Source organism: Lactuca saligna, chromosome 5 (assembly GCF_052625555.1).
Source record: "Lactuca saligna cultivar CGN05327 chromosome 5, ASM5262555v1, whole genome shotgun sequence".
Lineage (NCBI taxonomy): Eukaryota > Viridiplantae > Streptophyta > Magnoliopsida > Asterales > Asteraceae > Lactuca > Lactuca saligna.
This window is the reverse complement of record NC_136421.1, coordinates 306668463-306687386: the sequence shown is the minus strand read 5'-3', so window position 1 is coordinate 306687386 and position 18924 is coordinate 306668463. Positions and strand designations below refer to the sequence as shown.

At 36.4% G+C, this 18924-nt stretch overlaps 1 protein-coding gene across 1 annotated transcript; it reads right to left on the bottom strand.

Annotated features, from left to right (window-relative positions):
- Positions 1–3407: 3407 nt before the first annotated feature.
- Positions 3408–5971, bottom strand: LOC145048501 (26S proteasome regulatory subunit 4 homolog A). The gene is made up of 6 exons (XM_078997014.1): positions 5397–5971; positions 4590–4835; positions 4324–4493; positions 4021–4237; positions 3794–3934; positions 3408–3692 (listed from the first exon to the last, which is right to left on the bottom strand). Exons 1-6 carry the CDS (start codon positions 5874–5876, stop codon positions 3609–3611), a joined length of 1338 nt encoding a protein of 445 aa, XP_078853140.1. The 5' UTR covers positions 5877–5971; the 3' UTR covers positions 3408–3608.
- Positions 5972–18924: the final 12953 nt, after the last annotated feature.

The window sequence follows — 18924 nt, the reverse complement described above, 5'->3', positions numbered from 1 at the left end:
TGGATGTCAAGTTTGTGGCCAATTGCCCAATAATGCCTTGTGGTATGATGCTTTTTTGGGAATTATTTTTGGACAGTCAATTTATCAGGCCCCATAGAGGGAATTCAGTAGCCGAACCTTATGTATTTACATTTTTTCTTCTATAAAAGATATTAAATAACAAACTAACTTATTATTCGATAATAATTTCATTATTCAATTACTTTACTTCACGTCAGGATTTTTGTTATTGTGGTGTTTGATTTGTTATTCTTAGTGGATTTGGATAAAGATATTTTGGTCAATTAGTGTTTGTCAACCTAAATGGATAAGAGACAAACTGTAAGACAACGGATAAGTCCACCATCCAGCCATCTACGTCCAACTATACCATTGTGTTCTTTCTCAACTTGAAATGAATTCAATGGAACTTACATTAAATCCAAATCACTTGAACTTATTCGAATTAAATTTAACCTACATGTGTTTTTAGGGTTAATGTAGAGCTTTTGAGAATTTTGAGAGCTTTTAGTTTTTAGTTTTTTAAGTAAAATCTAAAAAGAAATAAATTTTGTTTGGGAGTAGGAGCTTTTAGTGCTTTTAGCATTTATTTTAAACAAAAATCTAGCTACTTAAGAAGTTTTTGGTAGCTTTTATTTATTAGTTTTATCTAATTTTAAACATTTAAAAACTAACTGGTTTTTGTCAAACACATTTGCATAAACAAAAGTTATAGCTACAGCTACCAATTAGTTTCGCCAAACACACTCATTATATTTTCAAATGATACACTTTTATCTCTTTGGCTTTTCTTACACCAAGAAACACAAACTTGTGGCTTTTGTAGTCTAAATTCATCATTTTATGGATTAAAATATGATTGTGAACTATATACATTGAAAATCTTTGGAACCTTGAACATCATGCTTACCTACACTCTAACATTTATATAATATCATGTTTTCGAAGGCTATAGCCGGACTTCTATGTTTGTCTACCGCATTATGTTGGGTGTAGGTAGGAGGCAACTGTCTCTTCACTTTATTGACAGGGTAACATTGAATTCCTTATTATTAAATTAGGAAATCTTTAATAAAGTCCAAATATTATAGTCAAATTTATTAAGAAATCTTAAATTAAATTTTATTTACAAAAAAACTTCGAAGAAACTCTTTTTGTTTCGTTTCACAAATTCATCCAAAATCAATATTTTCCCGTTAATATGGTCAAATATTGAGACTTTTCTGAAAATTACTTATTTGAACTAACTACTCCCTTATTGTTTGTTGACCACTTCAAATTCTCTGTATTCCTCTTATACAACGTAATAGGTGTCATGGTAAGAGTTTGAGGTTGTTAGCAAACAATAGATGAGTACTTAGTCTGCCTTTTCATACCTAGAAAACTAGCAACAATTGTATTTTTTTTTTTTGAAAAAGATGTTATCTTTATAAATGATTTGTTATAATAATCTAGATTAGTTCAATGTAAACTTTAGAAAAATCAAAATATTTTGGTTATCGGTTAAAAATAAGGTATCTTCAGAAAAGTCTTAATATTTTGACAAAATTAACGAAAAAGTGTGGGATGCCGACTAAATCTGTAAAGCCAACGAAAAAGGGTTTTCCGAAGTTTTAGCCGGTATTATATGTTTTTTTGTACATTAAATTTAGTTTGAGATTTTTTCATAAACCGAACTAAAATATTGACATTTTATTGAAGATTTCCCTACTAAATTTGCCTCCCTTGTCACTTCTTTAGATTGCATATGTTGCTCTTTGTTTCCTTTTCCTTCAAGTTTTTAAAATTCTTCGATGCACAAACATCTCTCCTTTCTACGATTAGAAAAAAAAAATCCAAATCTTCTTGTTGAAATCATCAAATAATGTTATTATGTAGTTTTTCTCATTTTTTATACATGGTGAGAGTAGACCACATAAGGTTGTGTGTGAAAGTTGTCTCTCCTGGTTGCTCTAATTAGCTTTCTTTGGAATTGGTTCACAATGTCGTTTTCTTTTATGAAAGACTTCACAGTTCACACACATCATCGATAGCATCATTTATCTTAGGAACGCCCATAACCATTTCTTTGTTGCACAATATATGAAGCTTTTTCACATTTAGATGGCCATATATTCGATACCACGGCTTTGTGGCATCCTTACTGTTGTGGGCCTCAAGAGGACTTTAATACCTATTGTGAAGACAATTACTCAACTCTCAAATCGTTTATTATTTATTGAAATATCATACTCTCGAAACGTTTATTTATATAAAGTGTTTACTAAACAAAAGGATGAAAGAAAACAGCAACCATTAACTCTAAGAGCAGAGGTATGGTCATCTTTCATCTTTCACTAATTGAGTGTAGATTTACAGGAAATGATCACCTTTCATAATCTTTAATTTTTTTATTTTTTATTTTTTTTTTAATTTATACAAATGTTATGCTCGTTTTATAGAAAATTAAAAGCCATAAATTTATTATATTCTTTATAAATTTTTAGTTTATATACCCTTTCCCCGCACCCCCTAAACCACAGCCCCAGTATGATGTTCCGGGATGTGGTTCCCTCTCCCGCTCTCCTTTCCCGCTCCATACCCATCGGTCTAAGCATAATCTCTAATTCATCTACCCAAAACTAGGAAAAAATGAAGCTATTTTAAGTTATTGCCCCTACATAACAATCCAAAGGGTTTAAACGATATGAGCCAAATCGATATGAGCCAAGCTTGAAACTCAACTCGATTAAAAAACTCAAGCTCGGTTGAACCTGATTTTCAAGCTTGAGTTCATAAATACTCGAGGCTTTTAAGTTTAGCTCGACTCTACTCGATTAAAAAATGCAATATCATTAAACTGCATTAAGAATATCATTATATTCGATGTGATTAAAATAGCAACGATAGGAAATTAAAATCAGAAACCACTTTAGAATATGTATCCCATCAACATCACCACATGCATCAAAAATAAATAAATAAACCAACTTCATAAATATTAGACACCATATGCATTAAATATGTAAAAAGAGCATCATTCGTCAACTTAAAAGGATGCTTACTTCTTATGTATTTATCAAGGAAAGATTGACCTCAGGTGCTGTAATTAAGAATATAGCCAAGAAAGCGGACCAAAAAGGTTTTCCAAATCAATAAATATCTCAGGTATGCATACATAAGTGGGTGTTATATCATGTACTGTAATTAATATACTGATTTGGGACTAGAAAAGAATTAGACTAATATTAGGTACTTCTAATTTGTAATATATTTTGTAAAATAAACTAAACTGGAACTTAATTTGGGACTACATCAATTTATACCCTGCCATACCGCTGCAATCCAAGATTTTTGTCAAATGACTTTCACCAACATTTACAATATCATCATCAATCATCATCATGCATGCATTTAGATTTTAGAGAGAAGAAAAAAGAAGTGTTGGATGATTTTCTACCAAGACAAGATAATAACATAGTTAAATACTCCCACGAAATGGGGAGCAACAAACACTTACACAAGCATGTATGTCATAAAGCTTTTCTAACCAACTGTAAATGAAGTCTGGGTGAAAAACAAACAACGCCAGAATCATATGTCCAAATATAAAAGGTGTATATTTCCTCTCACATATAGAGCCCTTCTGGAACACCTTCTTTCTTCTTGAACATAACCTTGTCCTTTGCCTTCTTAAAATCTGGATGTGTCACCTGCAAATCAAGTAAACCACATACAATTAACCTCTGAATATGTCTCTTAAATCTTTTTAATACAAAGACAAAATGTGATTATATATATGTAATGTAATGACCTTCATTCGACGTTCTCTCAAAGCAAGTAATCCAGCCTCAGTACAAATAGCCTTGATATCAGCACCCGAGAACTCATCTTTAGTCATCACAAATTCCTCCAAGTTCACATCATCAGATAGTGTCATTCTTGATGTGTGTATCTGAATAACAATCAAAACATTCCTTAATATACACATATACATACATATATCTATATGAGAGAGTGAGAGAGAGAGAGAGAGTGAACCTGGAATATACGCCTCCTTGTTTTAATGTCAGGAAGTGGAAACTCAATCTTCCTATCTATACGTCCAGGTCGAAGCAAAGCAGGATCAAGACTTTCAATTTTATTAGTGGCAAGTATCACTTTCACATCACCTCTTGAATCAAATCCATCCAACTGATTCAACAACTCCAACATAGTCCTCTGAATTTCACGTTCACCTCCAGAATGGGCATCATACCTGTGCATAAATAAGCATGAAATATCTTATTTAGATGCTCTGTATGTTTCTACATATAGGGACTTAATGCAGACAGACAGACAGACCTCTTTGTTCCAACAGCATCGATTTCATCAATGAAGACGATAGATGGGGAGAGGTCATCAGCAACTCTGAACAGTTCTCTCACCAACTTAGGACCATCTCCAAGGTACTTCTGAATCAACTCACTTCCAACAACACGTAAGAAAGTTGCTGATGTGGAGTTTGCCACTGCCTGAATAACAAATAACAAATAACAATACAAAACAAGATTTCCATAATCCATATAATGAAAATATGTTTTATAAAACTTTTAAGATGCAATACACACCTTTGCAAGCAATGTCTTGCCTGTTCCAGGCTCTCCATAGAGTATGACTCCCTTTGGAGGCTTGATACCAATGTCCTCGTATAATTCAGGGTGAGTCAGAGGGAGCTCCACTGCCTCCTTGATTTCTTGTATTTGGGCATCTAGTCCACCAATGTCAGCATAAGACTCCAAAGGAGCCTTCTCAACTTTCATCACAGACACCATGGGATCCACATCGTCTTGAAGAAGACCAACAACAGAAAGAACCTAAACATGTGTAACAGATATAGATGGATAACTATTAGCACATTCCTACAGCTTAATCAAATGATGAAACCTTAACAATCCATCTATACATATTTGGAAACGCCTAAAATCCAATTGATATAGATATAGAACAGGCAACCTTATCTACACAAAACTTGGATTCATTGCAATTAAAGTATAAACTGAAGCTCAAGAACACATATAATAGTAGCTCCTAATTTGAAGTAATACAAGGATTATGCAACCTAAACCAATCCATGAGTTCCCAGGTAAAAGGCTTCTGACTTCAATGTAAAAGATCGTAACTTAACTAAACAACTTTGACAAGGTAGCTTTTGAAATAACAGATTGTTTTTTACTCAACATATAAAACCCTGAATTAAATCTCGATAAACAGAGCAACGATTAAACTCGAGTCAATCTGAAACACTAGAGTATGACTTCCAATAGCAGCAAGAAGCATCAAATCGAACGAGTATAATTAAAAACCCTAGGTTACGACTTACGGGAAAAACATGAGAATTATCAAATCAACCTAGTAAAATAAAAACTCTACTTTACCTTATTGTGCATCAAGATTGCACATCCAGGCTCAAGCTGATCCTTATCGACAAACGACAAAATACCAACGTAATACTCCGGTCCGACTGACGAAGATACAATAGCGTGATTCTCGTCAATAAGCTCCTCGAGGTTTCCAACACTCATCGGAGATCCACGAAGATCGTCGACCTTTGACCTATCTTCTTCAGTCTTCTCTTCCTGAGGCTTCAACCTCTCCTGATTAGCCACAAACTCCTCTTCCATCAACAAGTAATCTTTAATTCGCTCAAGCTTTAAGAGCCTTAGCCTACACTTTGAATGTGGCGTCACCGTGGGTAACCTAGCCGCTGCTTCTGGTCCCTTCTGCTTCCGTTGTTTTCGTCCAACACGAGCCGGCGGTGCTGCTGGTTCAAATTTCTTCTCCTTCTTCTCGCCATCGTTCTTCCGATCGCCAGGCATACCTTGCCGGTTCATACCGCCGGGAGTTCCCTGACCCATGATTGATTTGCTTGTGTGTGGATGAAGAAAATGAGGGATCTGAAAGAGGGTTTTGAAGCTCTTCTTGTTATCTTTCTTTTCAAGAAAGCATAGAATCATATATGGGGGCGTGGGCTGTATATGTTGAGTCGGTTTATGATTTGACCCGTATTTTCAATCGGATTGTATATCATATCTGGGCCAACCCGCTTTTACAACGTTCAAAGAAGCCGAATTTAATATGCAGGTTTAGCCGTTTAGGGCTTTAGGTTACAACAACATTCCAACCTATAAAGTCCAAAATGCCCAATAGCTAACTATAACTCCGTTTAGGTACAAGATCCAAGTCCACAAACATTCCAACGACTCCAAAAAGCCCAATAGTTAACTGCTTTAGTTGGTCATTTCCCAAATAAAATTTTATTTTGATTGTTTTATTTCATTTTAAGGTTGATTGCAACTTAGGTAGAGCCGCATTTTATACCGATTTTGAATCGATTTCGGGTTTATTTAAACAGTTTCTCTAAATTGGTTTCTATTATAATTGCTTTGGTTTTTATGGAGTGAAATTATGTAAAAAATCAAAATTTTCAGTTAAAAACTGGTTTGTTTCAGTTATAATAAAAACTTGGTTTTAGCTATAAGTTTTAGCTATATCTTAAAACCTACTCCTAACTAGCAGTTCGATTTTAAACTAACCGGTTCTCAAAAAAATTCCAGTTTTTTCCTATCAATTCTCAAAAAACTAGTTTGAAATGTGTATCTAGGCCTGGCAATTGGGTTGGGTTCGGGTTGACAGGTCACGGGTTGACGGGTCGAAAAACATAAACTCAACTCAACCCATATAATATATGGGTTGACGGGTTGGTGGGTTAGAAACCTCAATCCAACCCAACCCATATAACTCGTTTACGTATATGGGTTCACGGGTTCACAAGTTAATGGGTCAGATCCAACCCATATAACTTATTTAATAAATAAGCAACACGTTTTAAAAAATGAGGTTTCTTCAAAATAAATTCATAAAACGATTAAAGTAATTAACATAAAAAATGTTTTCAACATAAATTCATAAAGTCAATAACATCCAAATAAAAATAAAAAATGAAAACATTCATAGAAAGTGGATGTGTTTTTCGTTTGTGACTCGTGAAAATAACGACATGTATTTTTTTTTATTAACAAACCGAAAACGTAGATTAGTCACATATGAATATGGAGGGAATATAACCATACAGAATATTACGAATACGGATGGAAATCAAATTTCATTAATAATTAAATATATCATTATATATATATATATATATATATATATATATATATATATATATATATATATATATATATATACGGGTTGGCGAGTTGACCCGCGAACCCAAATATATAACTCAACCCAACCCATGAAATAAACGAGTTACTGGATTGGCAGGTTGACGGGTTGGCGGGTCAAAAATCTCAACCCAAACCCGTCTATTTTCGGGTTGGGTCAGTATCGGATTATGAGTTGGATTGAGAGTTGTCACCCCTATGTGTATCTCTATATGTAGGTTGTAGGTTGTTATTGAAAAAAAAAAAAAAAAAAAAAAAAAAAAAAAAAAAAAAAAAACCTTGCTCACGTTCGTTTAAATTAATCAAACAACGAACGAATACAAACAAATAAAACGAAAAAAAATCGTGTGAATGTTCTTTGTTTAAACTATGATTTGGTTATGTTCTTTTAAATGATAAACCAACATTATATATATATATATATATATATATATATATATATATATATATATATATATATATATATATATATATATATATATATATAGTTAGGTTCATTTCAAACGGGTCGAATTTTATGAGACTGAAAGATTATTTTTTAGTAAAATATTCTAATATTTTGTTATTCAAAAAAAAATATATTATATATAATATTCTGATATTCTAAAATAATATTTTTAACATATTTTGCATTGAAATATTCTGAAAGCAACACATTAAAGATTTAGAATTTATTTTTACTCAGTTAAACACAACCATATCTATAACGTCATCAATAAAAGTAACAAAATATATTTTACCATAGGTTGCGGTCATACAATGATCTTTCCCTTGCCAAGTTTTAAGAAAGATGAGTTTTTTCAAAGAATAAAATAATTTTTAAATTTGATGGAAATTTAAGGATATCACATTTCATGCTACTATTCATCGGTTTTGTTTGAAATTGAAATGATGTAGAGATCAAGCAGGATAAAAATGAATATCAGAAGAAAATTTGTAGTCATTGAAACGTCAACAATAATGAATTATTGTGTTTTTTTTTTAATTTTTTACTTTGTTGACATCTTTTTATACATCAATGGCTTGGGAATCATTTTTACGGATTGGATTTTGTGATTATGACGTTGACTTGTTTTATTTATGTAAATTGTTTTCAATGGAACTTTGTTCGAATGAAGTTGTAGTTATTTATAAATAGAATTATATATATTTATGAATCTAGTTTTTTTTCTTTTTTGAATGGCTGATTATTGTATAAAAGTTAGAAGAAACATTCAGATTAAAATCCAATACTTCCAATCTTAGTGGAAGTCTCTACTAAATGAATTAATCACACATTGACGAATTTAGTTATATTATTTATGAATAAGAGCTTCTTAACTGAATTTTTACTAATTAAATTATATGAATATACAGTACGAATTAATGTATGAATTATGTATGCTACTTTCATTTGGTATAAAAAAATCTTAAAAAATCAAATAGACATTTATTAATGAAACAATAAACTCATATCATATTCGTTATACATACTACTTTGATTTGGTACACATACTAGAAAAAAAATCTTAAAAAATCAAATAGACTTTTATTAATGAAAGACAAAATTGCAAGTTTGGTCCTTGTGGTATGTCAAAAATTGGATGTTCGGTCCAAAAAGTTTTGGGGTTGCACCAATGGTCCAAAAAGTTTGATTTGTTGTGTAATTGGTCCAAATGCTTAATAGCCGTTTGTACCCTCTGTTTATGTGAGGGTATTTCAGTCAATTCACACCCCTTCTTTTAATATCTTATTAAATTAGGACATGCTTTGAAAAGATTTATGCCACGTGGCTAATTTTAATTTAAAGCTACAACTAGAGGGCCTGGTTTTGACAATCTGATACAAAATTTGGGTAAAGGGACCAACACGGTCATCATCTTAACAAATCGGGGGAAAAGACTTTGTCTTCATTAGATTAAGAAGAGAAGGAATGAACGGAAGCAATCAAAAATCGATGATTGTTTTGGTCCTGTAACGTAAACGATGGAGGAGGGATTCTTCACCTTCGTGTCTGATCGGAGAAGAAAATGGAATGAAAGCAGCAATAGTTGTTGATCCCATGGAGGGCACCACATGTGCTTGGCTTGTTTGGACAAGGAAAAGGAAAACGAAAGTAGAAGAGTGGTTCGGTGGTGGCTGTTGTCAACAGCAGTGATGGCGAGGGGGTTGCTCCGGCGGCCTCCTTGACTGATTTCATTTCATGCGAGGGCTGATCTAGTAGGCTCGGTTGTCTCTCTTCTGTCCAACAGTGAAACTCGAATATAAGGGAGGTAGATCGGAGGTAGCTCAACAGATCAGCAAGTTACTACTACCGTGCCCTTCGTTTTTCCCCACCGCACCTCACAACTGGATTAGAAGAAGAATGAGTCGCCGACTACCACCTCCTAACACCCCTTGCTACCTCCTCCTTTCCCTTCATCTTCTTCGGCCTAAATCGAATCCAAACTCCATCACCGATTGCGAATCAATCGACGAAAAATCAAAAGCCATCGGACCCCCTTCCTTCAGCCAAAAGAACGGTTGAACCTTCGCTGACTCCGTGTGCCTTCTTCTTGATTGCCTTCGGTTCATTCCCGTTCCAATCTCCTCTTCCTCCCAATTGATTATGCTTGCGTTCTTCCCTTCGTGTTTTGTATTCGTTTCCTTTGCATTCCCCTTGACGATCGATCATATGACAAACAAAAAAAAATCCCTTGCGCACTTTCTAATCGGGTTCTTATTTTGACCAGTCAAAAGTTAAAGTGGAATCAAACTTTAATTTAATTTATTCAAAATTTAACCTTATTTGTAAAACAATTTACAAGATCAATCCTTTTGGACAAAAATACCCTCACACAAACGGCTATTAAGCCTCAACATATCAAACCTTTTGGACCACCGGTGCAATCCCAAAACTTTTTGGACCAAGCATCCAATTTTTGACATAACACAGGGACGAAACTTGCAGTTTTGTCTTAATGAAACAATAAACTCATATGATAATTCGATTTTATTGATTTTGCTGAAAAATAAAGCATGCAATTTTTTTTTTTCGCAACTTGATCGCAATTCCAGTTAAAAATGTTATTATTATTATTTGGATTTTAATTTTTTTTACATGTATTCTTCATAAAACTTTTTATTTTCTTATTATTTTTGCCATTTTCTAATTCACTTGATATAAATCCAAAAATTTAAGAGTTTTAAATTTATGTAACAATTTATTCCCGATATTTTTTATATAATGATTTAAACATATTCAAAGTAATACTCAAAATCAAATAATTCAATATTTAATAATAATAATAATAATAATAATAATAATAATAATAATATTATTATTGTTTTATATTATTATTATTATTATTATTATTATTATTATTATTATTATTATTATATATTTCATTTGTGTAGTACACCATAGGGGTTTGCAATGTAGTTACTACTATATCATGATAATTATAAAAACTTTATTTAAGCTAATTTTTGGTATATGAGCGATTAGAATTCAAATATTGCATGCTCATCTGTGAGTACCATCATTCCACTTTCGTAATACATCATCGCTCATTTGGAGGGCAATTTATGAAGAAAAACATGAGCCGGTGACGTTTAAAGATTAGCATGCTTTGTGAAACTAATCATAATATGACACCACCATTATTTCATAATCTCCATCCAAATGCCCACCAACCTTACATCTTTTGCATGCTTTTCTTTATCCATATAATCATTTGTAGTTCACTTTTGCTAAAGTTAGTCGGATTCTTTTTTATTACCTTTAAGCTTCACTACATTATATAAACTATTGTATATTGTATATTATTTTAAATAACTATTTATTAAATATAGACGTCGGTGGGTTTGAAATTTCACTATGTTAGGTTATATGTTCAATGTCGGACCCCGTCGTGGCTAGAACCATGATATATCTCTCATCTTCTCGCTTGCTTCTTTCCTTTTCCCCTTTTGGAGAATATAGATAAAAGCTTGTGCGCCACTACTAGAAAACAATGAATAGAATATGATTATTTTTGCAAATATAATACGGATAATCATCCATCTTCCTTTGGGGTGTATCCCATTATAAACGAATAGAATACGGTTGAAACATCCGTATGCTATTGGTGTGTATAATGTATGTTATTGTCGTACACTATTGGTTGAAGCAACTATATCATATTACATTGTGTATGGTGTATCTATTTAGAACTGTATGCTAACATGTGTATCATGTTTATCAACCAAAGATATATATTTTATATATCATTCTATCATCCAACAATGTATATATATATATATATATATATATATATATATATATATATATATATATATATATATATATATATATATATACATACATACAGAGAGAGAGAGAGAAAGGGAGAGTTAGGTTCAAATTTTCTAACAACTATTGTTTGCATGTATGCACCAATACGAATTTAAAAATAAATAAATAATCAAAATAAGGATAGATATGTAATTTGCATATAAAATAAATAATAATCAAATTTGAATCCCTTGATTCATGGATCAATCTCGTTAAATTAAGTTATCTGTAACCCTATGCCTCCAAGAAGTCATCATCTTATTCACCCAACAACCATCATCAAAACTGAACGTGGTCATGATCTTCTCTACTACAACCCACCAGATAATCCCATTAATCCCTTCTGATTACATCGAGACATACACATCTGTTGGAACTTTGCACTACAAAATTACAATGGTGTAAGAGAAAACATTTTCCCATATTATAAGTTTTGTCCCACTCATTTAATCAAATGGATCAAGTAATGGGTTAAGCATATTGGGTTTGGGTTGTGGTGTTGGACAAGTGTTTGTTGAAATGCCTGAAAGAGAATCTAAAGAATTTAACCTTGTGGTATGCATTATGTCAAACTTACTAGCAACACATGTTTTATGTAATTGTTTAAAAATGTAATTAATTTGTTTGTGTATTATTTTGGTTCAATTTGTGATTTTGAATTCCAAGTTCTATTGTCCCTCGTTATTGTGTATTTTGAATCTAAAATTATATTAGCAATAAATGCGATACTTTTGAATGTCTTCTATGTTTCTATCGGAATGTATTCTGCCATAATAAATTATATGCATTATGCCAGAATGTATTCTATGTATTCTACCAGAATATATAAAGTGATAGTTAACTGCAAATAACATGTTTTTAACCATTATTAGTTTTTGTTGTATTTGTGATGGAAATGCCTAGAAAAATGCGTTGAAGAACTAATAGGAATAACTTGAAGAATGAGTAAAGTTTGGTTATGCTCACAATTTAAGAATGTTGTTATTTTTTAAGATATTTATTCAATTTTGTTGATATTCTTTTAGAATATGTATAATTATATTATAATATATAAAACTTTTTGTCTATAAAATATGTATGAATTTGTATTTAAGTTCGAATGTATAAGAATATATTAGAATGTTGTTATTTTTCAATTTCGAATTCAAGAATTTTGTTATTCTTCAATAATATTCTAATAGAATAAAATTCTGAAAGAACATAATTCTAACAAAAAAATATTCTGACAGAATAAAATCGGTTAAATTTACAAATTAAGTTAGATTTAAAATTAATTAATTAAAAAAATTCAGATTTTTAAAATTAAGAGAATTAGTTATCTCTAAAATTTTGAAAATTTCCTTTTTATAAATGTAGTTAGTTATCTAGAATACCCTTTTACTAAAATTTGTGTGATTACATGGTACATGTTATCCTATTGTAATATCATACACTCTCAAATCATGTCCATTGATTAATTTCATCTGTTGTTTTAGATCTGTGCATTAGTTAGTAAAAAACAACATAATCTAAGCATATATATATATATATATATATATATATATATATATATATATATATATATATATATATATATATCCAAATGTTAAAACTAGATCTGTGCATTAGTTAGTAAAAAACAACATAATCTAAGCATATATATATATATATATATATATATATATATATATATATATATATATATATATATATATATATATATCCAAATGTTAAAACTAGAATGTTATAGCATGCACGAATACACGTTAGTATTCATATTTATTTATAAAAAAAATATTAAAGATTAATAACCTAACTGGTATGTTCAATATTAAGCTGACTGGCCGGGACCTTGTCCCCTACATCGAACCGAATTCCGAAGCTGACTGACTGGGACCTTGTCCCCTACATCAGACCGAAGTCCGAAGCTGACTGAATGGGACCTTGTCCCCTCCATCGAACCGAAGTCCGAAGCTGACTGACTGAACACAACATATCATAACCTATCAACTAGCATAAGCACACAAATCCTGTCTGAGCCACGGAGGCGTCAAACACACTAACTACTACATTGGACCGAAGTCCAGAAACTACGGCTAACTGAACGGGCCGACATTGTGGCCTTAGACCCGTTCCTACTGGAAGGAAACTCACCACGTGAACTGGTTGCTGTGTGCACGGCTCTGGAAACTAACTGTTGCTGCTCTGGTATCTCCCCGGCTACAATTCCATAACACACACACAAATCAGATACTAAACACTGCATTGGGTAAAATGACTCTTATACCCCTGATCAAAGTCAACTCTCCTGGTCAAGTCAACCTACAGTTGACCCGACTCGCCGAGTTGGGCCGCCAACTCGTCGAGTCCCTAATCTCACTTCTCAACCATACTCGTGACTACTCGTCGAGCATGGCATCGACTCGACGAGTACCCTCTCGATTCAAAAACTCAGACAATCTGCATCCGATTCGCCGAGCCATATGAACAACTCGACGAGTTGTTCTTCGATCTATGAAGATTGCCTTGGACTCGCCGAGTTGTATGAACAACTCGTCGAGTCCCACCATAACCGAGTCTACCCTTCGACTCACTGAGTCCACCCTACCGCTCACTGGCCTCCACTCGGAATCACTCAAAGGGTAAAGATCGGGGACTTGCGACCGGACTCGCCGAGTCACATGCATGCAGATCCTAAAAACTCGATTCTGATCAAAACCACCGCATACACTTTATAGATCTGAGCTTCCTTAGTCCGATTATCACGTAAAGATTCTATCTTTACGTGTCCAAAAGCATCAATGAAGATTATAAGGCTCAAAAAGCATGATAAAGGCTAGATCTAAGGTTCTTATGCAAAGCAACTTCAAAAAGGCCATAGATCTGGGCTCTACAACTCCTAAATGAACAGATCTATGGATATCTTGACCTAATAAGGCATCCATACAACTATAAGGTTGGAAAAAGCATCAAACTAGCCTTAGAAATGATCTAATGGAAGTTTTTAAGCATAAAACAGAGGGATTCCGAGAAATACCTCAATGAACTCTGATTTTGACCTTGGATCTTTGCTCTACACCACTTCTCCTTGTTCCTTTCTCCTTCTTCTTCTTCAAGCCTTCAAGAATCCACACAAAAACACTTAAATCAATCAAGGAATGGATTAGGGTTCTCACAGCTCTCTCTGAGGGTGAAGGAGGCGAGTTTAGGGCACATAACATTGCTTAAATAGCGAGCAACCCGGGAATTTAGGGTTTCATCCTGGCAGACAGACTCGCCGAGTCCCGAATATGGACTCGCCGAGTCGCCGACTAACGCGTGCACGAAAACTCGACCCTACTCGACGAGTCAGTCCATAGACTCGTCGAGTCCCTCTATAAATCTTCTAAATAAATGCCACGGGAACAACATACCAGAGATGGGGCGTTACAATTCTCCCCCACTTGTCTAAGACTTCATCCTCGAAGTCTGCTACGGCTGAATCTGCAAATAACTCCGGGTAGTGCTCTCTCATTTCCTCTTCAGCCTCCCACATCCACTCAGACCCCTTCCGGTGCTACCACTGCACCTTCACTAACTGAATTGCCTTGTTCCTCAAGGTCTTTGTCTTCCGGTCCAGAATCGCGACCGGCCTCTCAATATAATTCAGGCTGCTATCAACCTGAATATCCTCTAGGGGAACAACTGCTGACTCATCCACCAAACACTTCCTTGATAGGGGATACCGACACTTTGCGGCTTAGGGCGTCGGCCACTACGTTGACCTTCCCTGGGTGGTAAAGGATCTCACAATCATAATCCTTCAGCACATCCAACCATCTCCTTTGCGTCATGTTCAGACTCGGCTGGTCCATAAGGTACCTCAAACTCTTGTGATCCGTGTAGATAGTACAACGAACCCCATAAAGATAATGTCTCCAGATCTTGAGGGCAAACACAACCTCCCCCAGCTCTAAATCATGGGTAGGATAGTTAGTCTCGTGAGGCTTCAACTGCCTCGAGGCGTAAGCTATCACATGGCCTCACTGCATCAACACTGCTCCCATACCTGTGATTGAGGCATCACAGTAACTACGAAGTCCTCTACTCCCTCTGGCAAGGTAAGGATCGGAGCCTCGCACAATCTCTACCTGAGGGTCTCGAACGCTACCTGCTGCTCAGGCCCCCAACGAAATACCACCGACTTCTTGGTTAGTTGGGTGAGCGGCACCGCTATCTTGGAGAAATCCTGAATGAACCTCCGATAATACCCTGCCAACCCTAGGAAGCTCCGAATCTCAGATGGAGACTTCGGGACCTCCCACTGCATCACGGCCTCTATCTTGGCCGGATCCACCAAAATACCCTTCTGGTTGACGAGGTGACCAAGAAACTGCACCTCGCGCAACCAGAACTCACACTTGGAGAACTTTACGAAAAGTCTCTCCCTCCTCAAAACTTCCAGCACCTCCCTCAGGTGCTCCTCGTGTTGCTCCTGCGCCTTGGAATACACCAAGATATCATCTATGAATACTATCACTGACCGATCCAGCATCGGCCTGCACACGCGATTCATGAGATCCATGAATGCGGCTGGAGCATTGGTGAGCCCAAATGGCATCACCACAAACTCATAATGACCATACCTAGTCCTGAAGGCAGTCTTCTGCACATCCTCACCTCTAACCTGCATCTGATGATACCCGGAGCGTAGATCAATCTTGGAGAACCAAGACGCTCCCTGAAGCTGATCAAACAAATCATCTATCCTCGGAAGTGGGTAATGGTTCTTCACCGTTACCTTATTCAACTCCCGGTAATCTATACACATACGATGCGACCCATCCTTCTTCCTCACAAACAGGATCGGCGCTCCCCAAGGAGAACTGCTCGGCCAAATGAAACCCTTGTCTAGCAGCTCCTGCAGCTACGTAGACAACTCCTGCATCTCAGGGGGAGCTAGATGATATGGTGCCTTGGCTATCGGAGCCGCACCAGGAATCAGGTCGATCCTAAACTCAACCTGCCTCTCAGGAGGTATTCCTGGCAAATCCTAGGGAAAAACATTAGGAAAATCTCGCACTATCGGAACATCATCAACTGCCGCCTTGCCCTTCTCCCGGGCATCCAAGACATAAGCTACATAACCCGTGCAAACCTGCTGGAAATAACGTCTCACTCTCGCGGCGGAACAAAAGGTTGGTCCGCGTTGTGGCCTCTCGCCCTGAATCACTAACTCTCCCCCACTGGGAGTGCGAACCCTCACTAACTGCTGCTCACAATCAATCACCGCCCCATTGGGGCTCAGCCAATCCATGCCCACTATAACCTTATTCCCTCGCAGGGGAATAGGAACCAGGTCCACTAAAAACTGCTCGTCGAACAACTGAAGAGAACACCCTCGATGCACCCTGGCGACCCTCACGGTCCTGTCATCCGCTATCTGAACCTCTAGAGGACAATCCAGCTCCCCTGGAGCTCCACTAAATCTCTTGCTAAGCGCAAGCGATACAAATGATCGGGTGGCCCCCGAATCGAATAATATCATAGCAGAAATGTCGTTCACAGAGAACGACCCTATATAAAACATATAATCATAAGCAGTAATCAAACAATAATAATACGAAGATGAGGGGAAGATACATACCCGTCACCACATCAGGAGTCGCTCGCGCCTCCTCTGCTGTCATATGAAACGCCCTACTCTTCGCCACTGGCGCCTCGGCTCGGCCCTGCCGGCCATCTGTAATCCTCAAGGTAGCAGGGGCAGGTGCAACCACCTTCACTACTGCAACTAAACTCGGACACTGGGACTTTTTATGTCCCCTCTGATTGCATTGAAAGCAAATCATATCTGATGCTGCAACAGCAGTAGCAGGAGCCGTACAATCCCTGCTCAAATGCCCAGTCCGACCGCACTTGAAGCAGTCGGAACTCCCTGCCTTGCACACCCCATCGTGCATCTTCCCACACCTGCCACAACGACCGTGGCTCGGCTGAGACCTGGATCTGTAATCTGAAACCTTGGGCCTTTTACCCGAACCTCCTGAACCCAAAACCGTCTCCGGTTTCCTCTTCTTCTCCATCTCTAGATCAATCTCCCTCTCTCGAGCTCTAGCAATCATGTCATCCAACGTTTTATAGCTGGACCGGCTCACAAACTGGCGGATATCGCTCCGCAACATCTCATGATAACGGGCCTTCTTCATCTCCTCATCGGCTGCATACTGAGGAACAAGAAGAGCCCTCTCCCTGAACTTGGCAGTGATCTCCGCCACGGTCTCTGTAGTCTGGGTGAGGTCCTGGAACTCTCGGGCTAACTGTTGCACCTCAATAACCGGTGCAAACTCCGTCCTGAACCTGGTAGAGAAATCAGCCCATGTCATGGCATCTAACGCTACATCATCTCCAACGGTATGTCCGACCTCCTCCCACCAATCCCGTGCCCTGTCCTTCAGAAGACAGGATGCCAATCTAACCTTGTCCCCCTCGGGACACCTGCTTGAGCGGAACACGTTGGCCACATCCGCCAACCATCTAGTCCTCGCTATGGGGTCTCGCTCCCCATGATAGTCTGGAGCTCCACATACCCTGAACTCCCTGAACGTAAGTGTGCGCGACCCCATCACGGCCGCCACCTCGGCACGGAAGGTGCCCAACCTCTCATCCATCAGCTCTAGGATACCCTCCTTGATCGAACCGAAGATCACAAGAGTCTGCTCTAAAATGATACGAGTAATCTCTGAAGAAAGAAACTCTCTGGTCTACTCATCCATGCACTCATCTCCCGAGCCTAATCCTGATCCCTCCCCGGTGCCTCCACTGTCGGCTGCTGGCCTCGAACGCAAAACCTGTTGGATTAGTGTCTAAGTCCATAACTATTTTGGTATGTACTTGACCCGATGGTGCATGGTCCTTTTGGGTTGCCTTCACCAAAGCAACTTGATTGGAGAAATAAATAAAGAGAGAGAGGTTATTATGATTTATTAATATGTTATAAGAATAATATATTAAAGGAGAAATCATATTTTTTTAATTAATATTGGTCAATAATTAATTAGGAATTAATTTTGTGATCAAGTGTAATTAATTAAACTAGAGGGGCTGATTTGTAATTATGTGATAGTTACAAAATAAGGTAAGGATTATCTTATTATTAGGGTAACGAATTTGAGGTGATAAGGCCTTAGAATTCGACTATGATAAGGATTCAAGGATTATCTTATGGGTTGCTTTGTGGATAAGCAACTAGATAAGGATAATGACTAAAACCCTATCTCTACACCTATATAAACACCCATTGGCTCATGAATTCGTGTATCTCTTCCCAAGAGGTCCTAGTTACGAATTCTTATACCTCTCCTATCTCTTTATACCTTCTCCATTTGCTCTTGGTGTTTGTAAGCCATTAGAGGAGTGACACTTGTGACTCTAAGCATTCCAAAGTCAATTCAAGGAGGAATTGGGATTGTTATTGCTACATAA

Excerpts from the sequence above, each read along its gene's own strand:
- LOC145048501 (XM_078997014.1), bottom strand. The coding sequence starts at position 5,876 with ATGGGTCAGGGAACTCCCGGCGGTATGAACCGGCAAGGTATGCCTGGC. Across the intron at positions 4,238-4,323 it reads GATGCTGTTGGAACAAAGAG|GTATGATGCCCATTCTGGAG; the intron begins GTCTGTCTGTCT and ends ATTTATGCACAG. Across the intron at positions 3,693-3,793 it reads TGAGAGAACGTCGAATGAAG|GTGACACATCCAGATTTTAA; the intron begins GTCATTACATTA and ends CTTGATTTGCAG.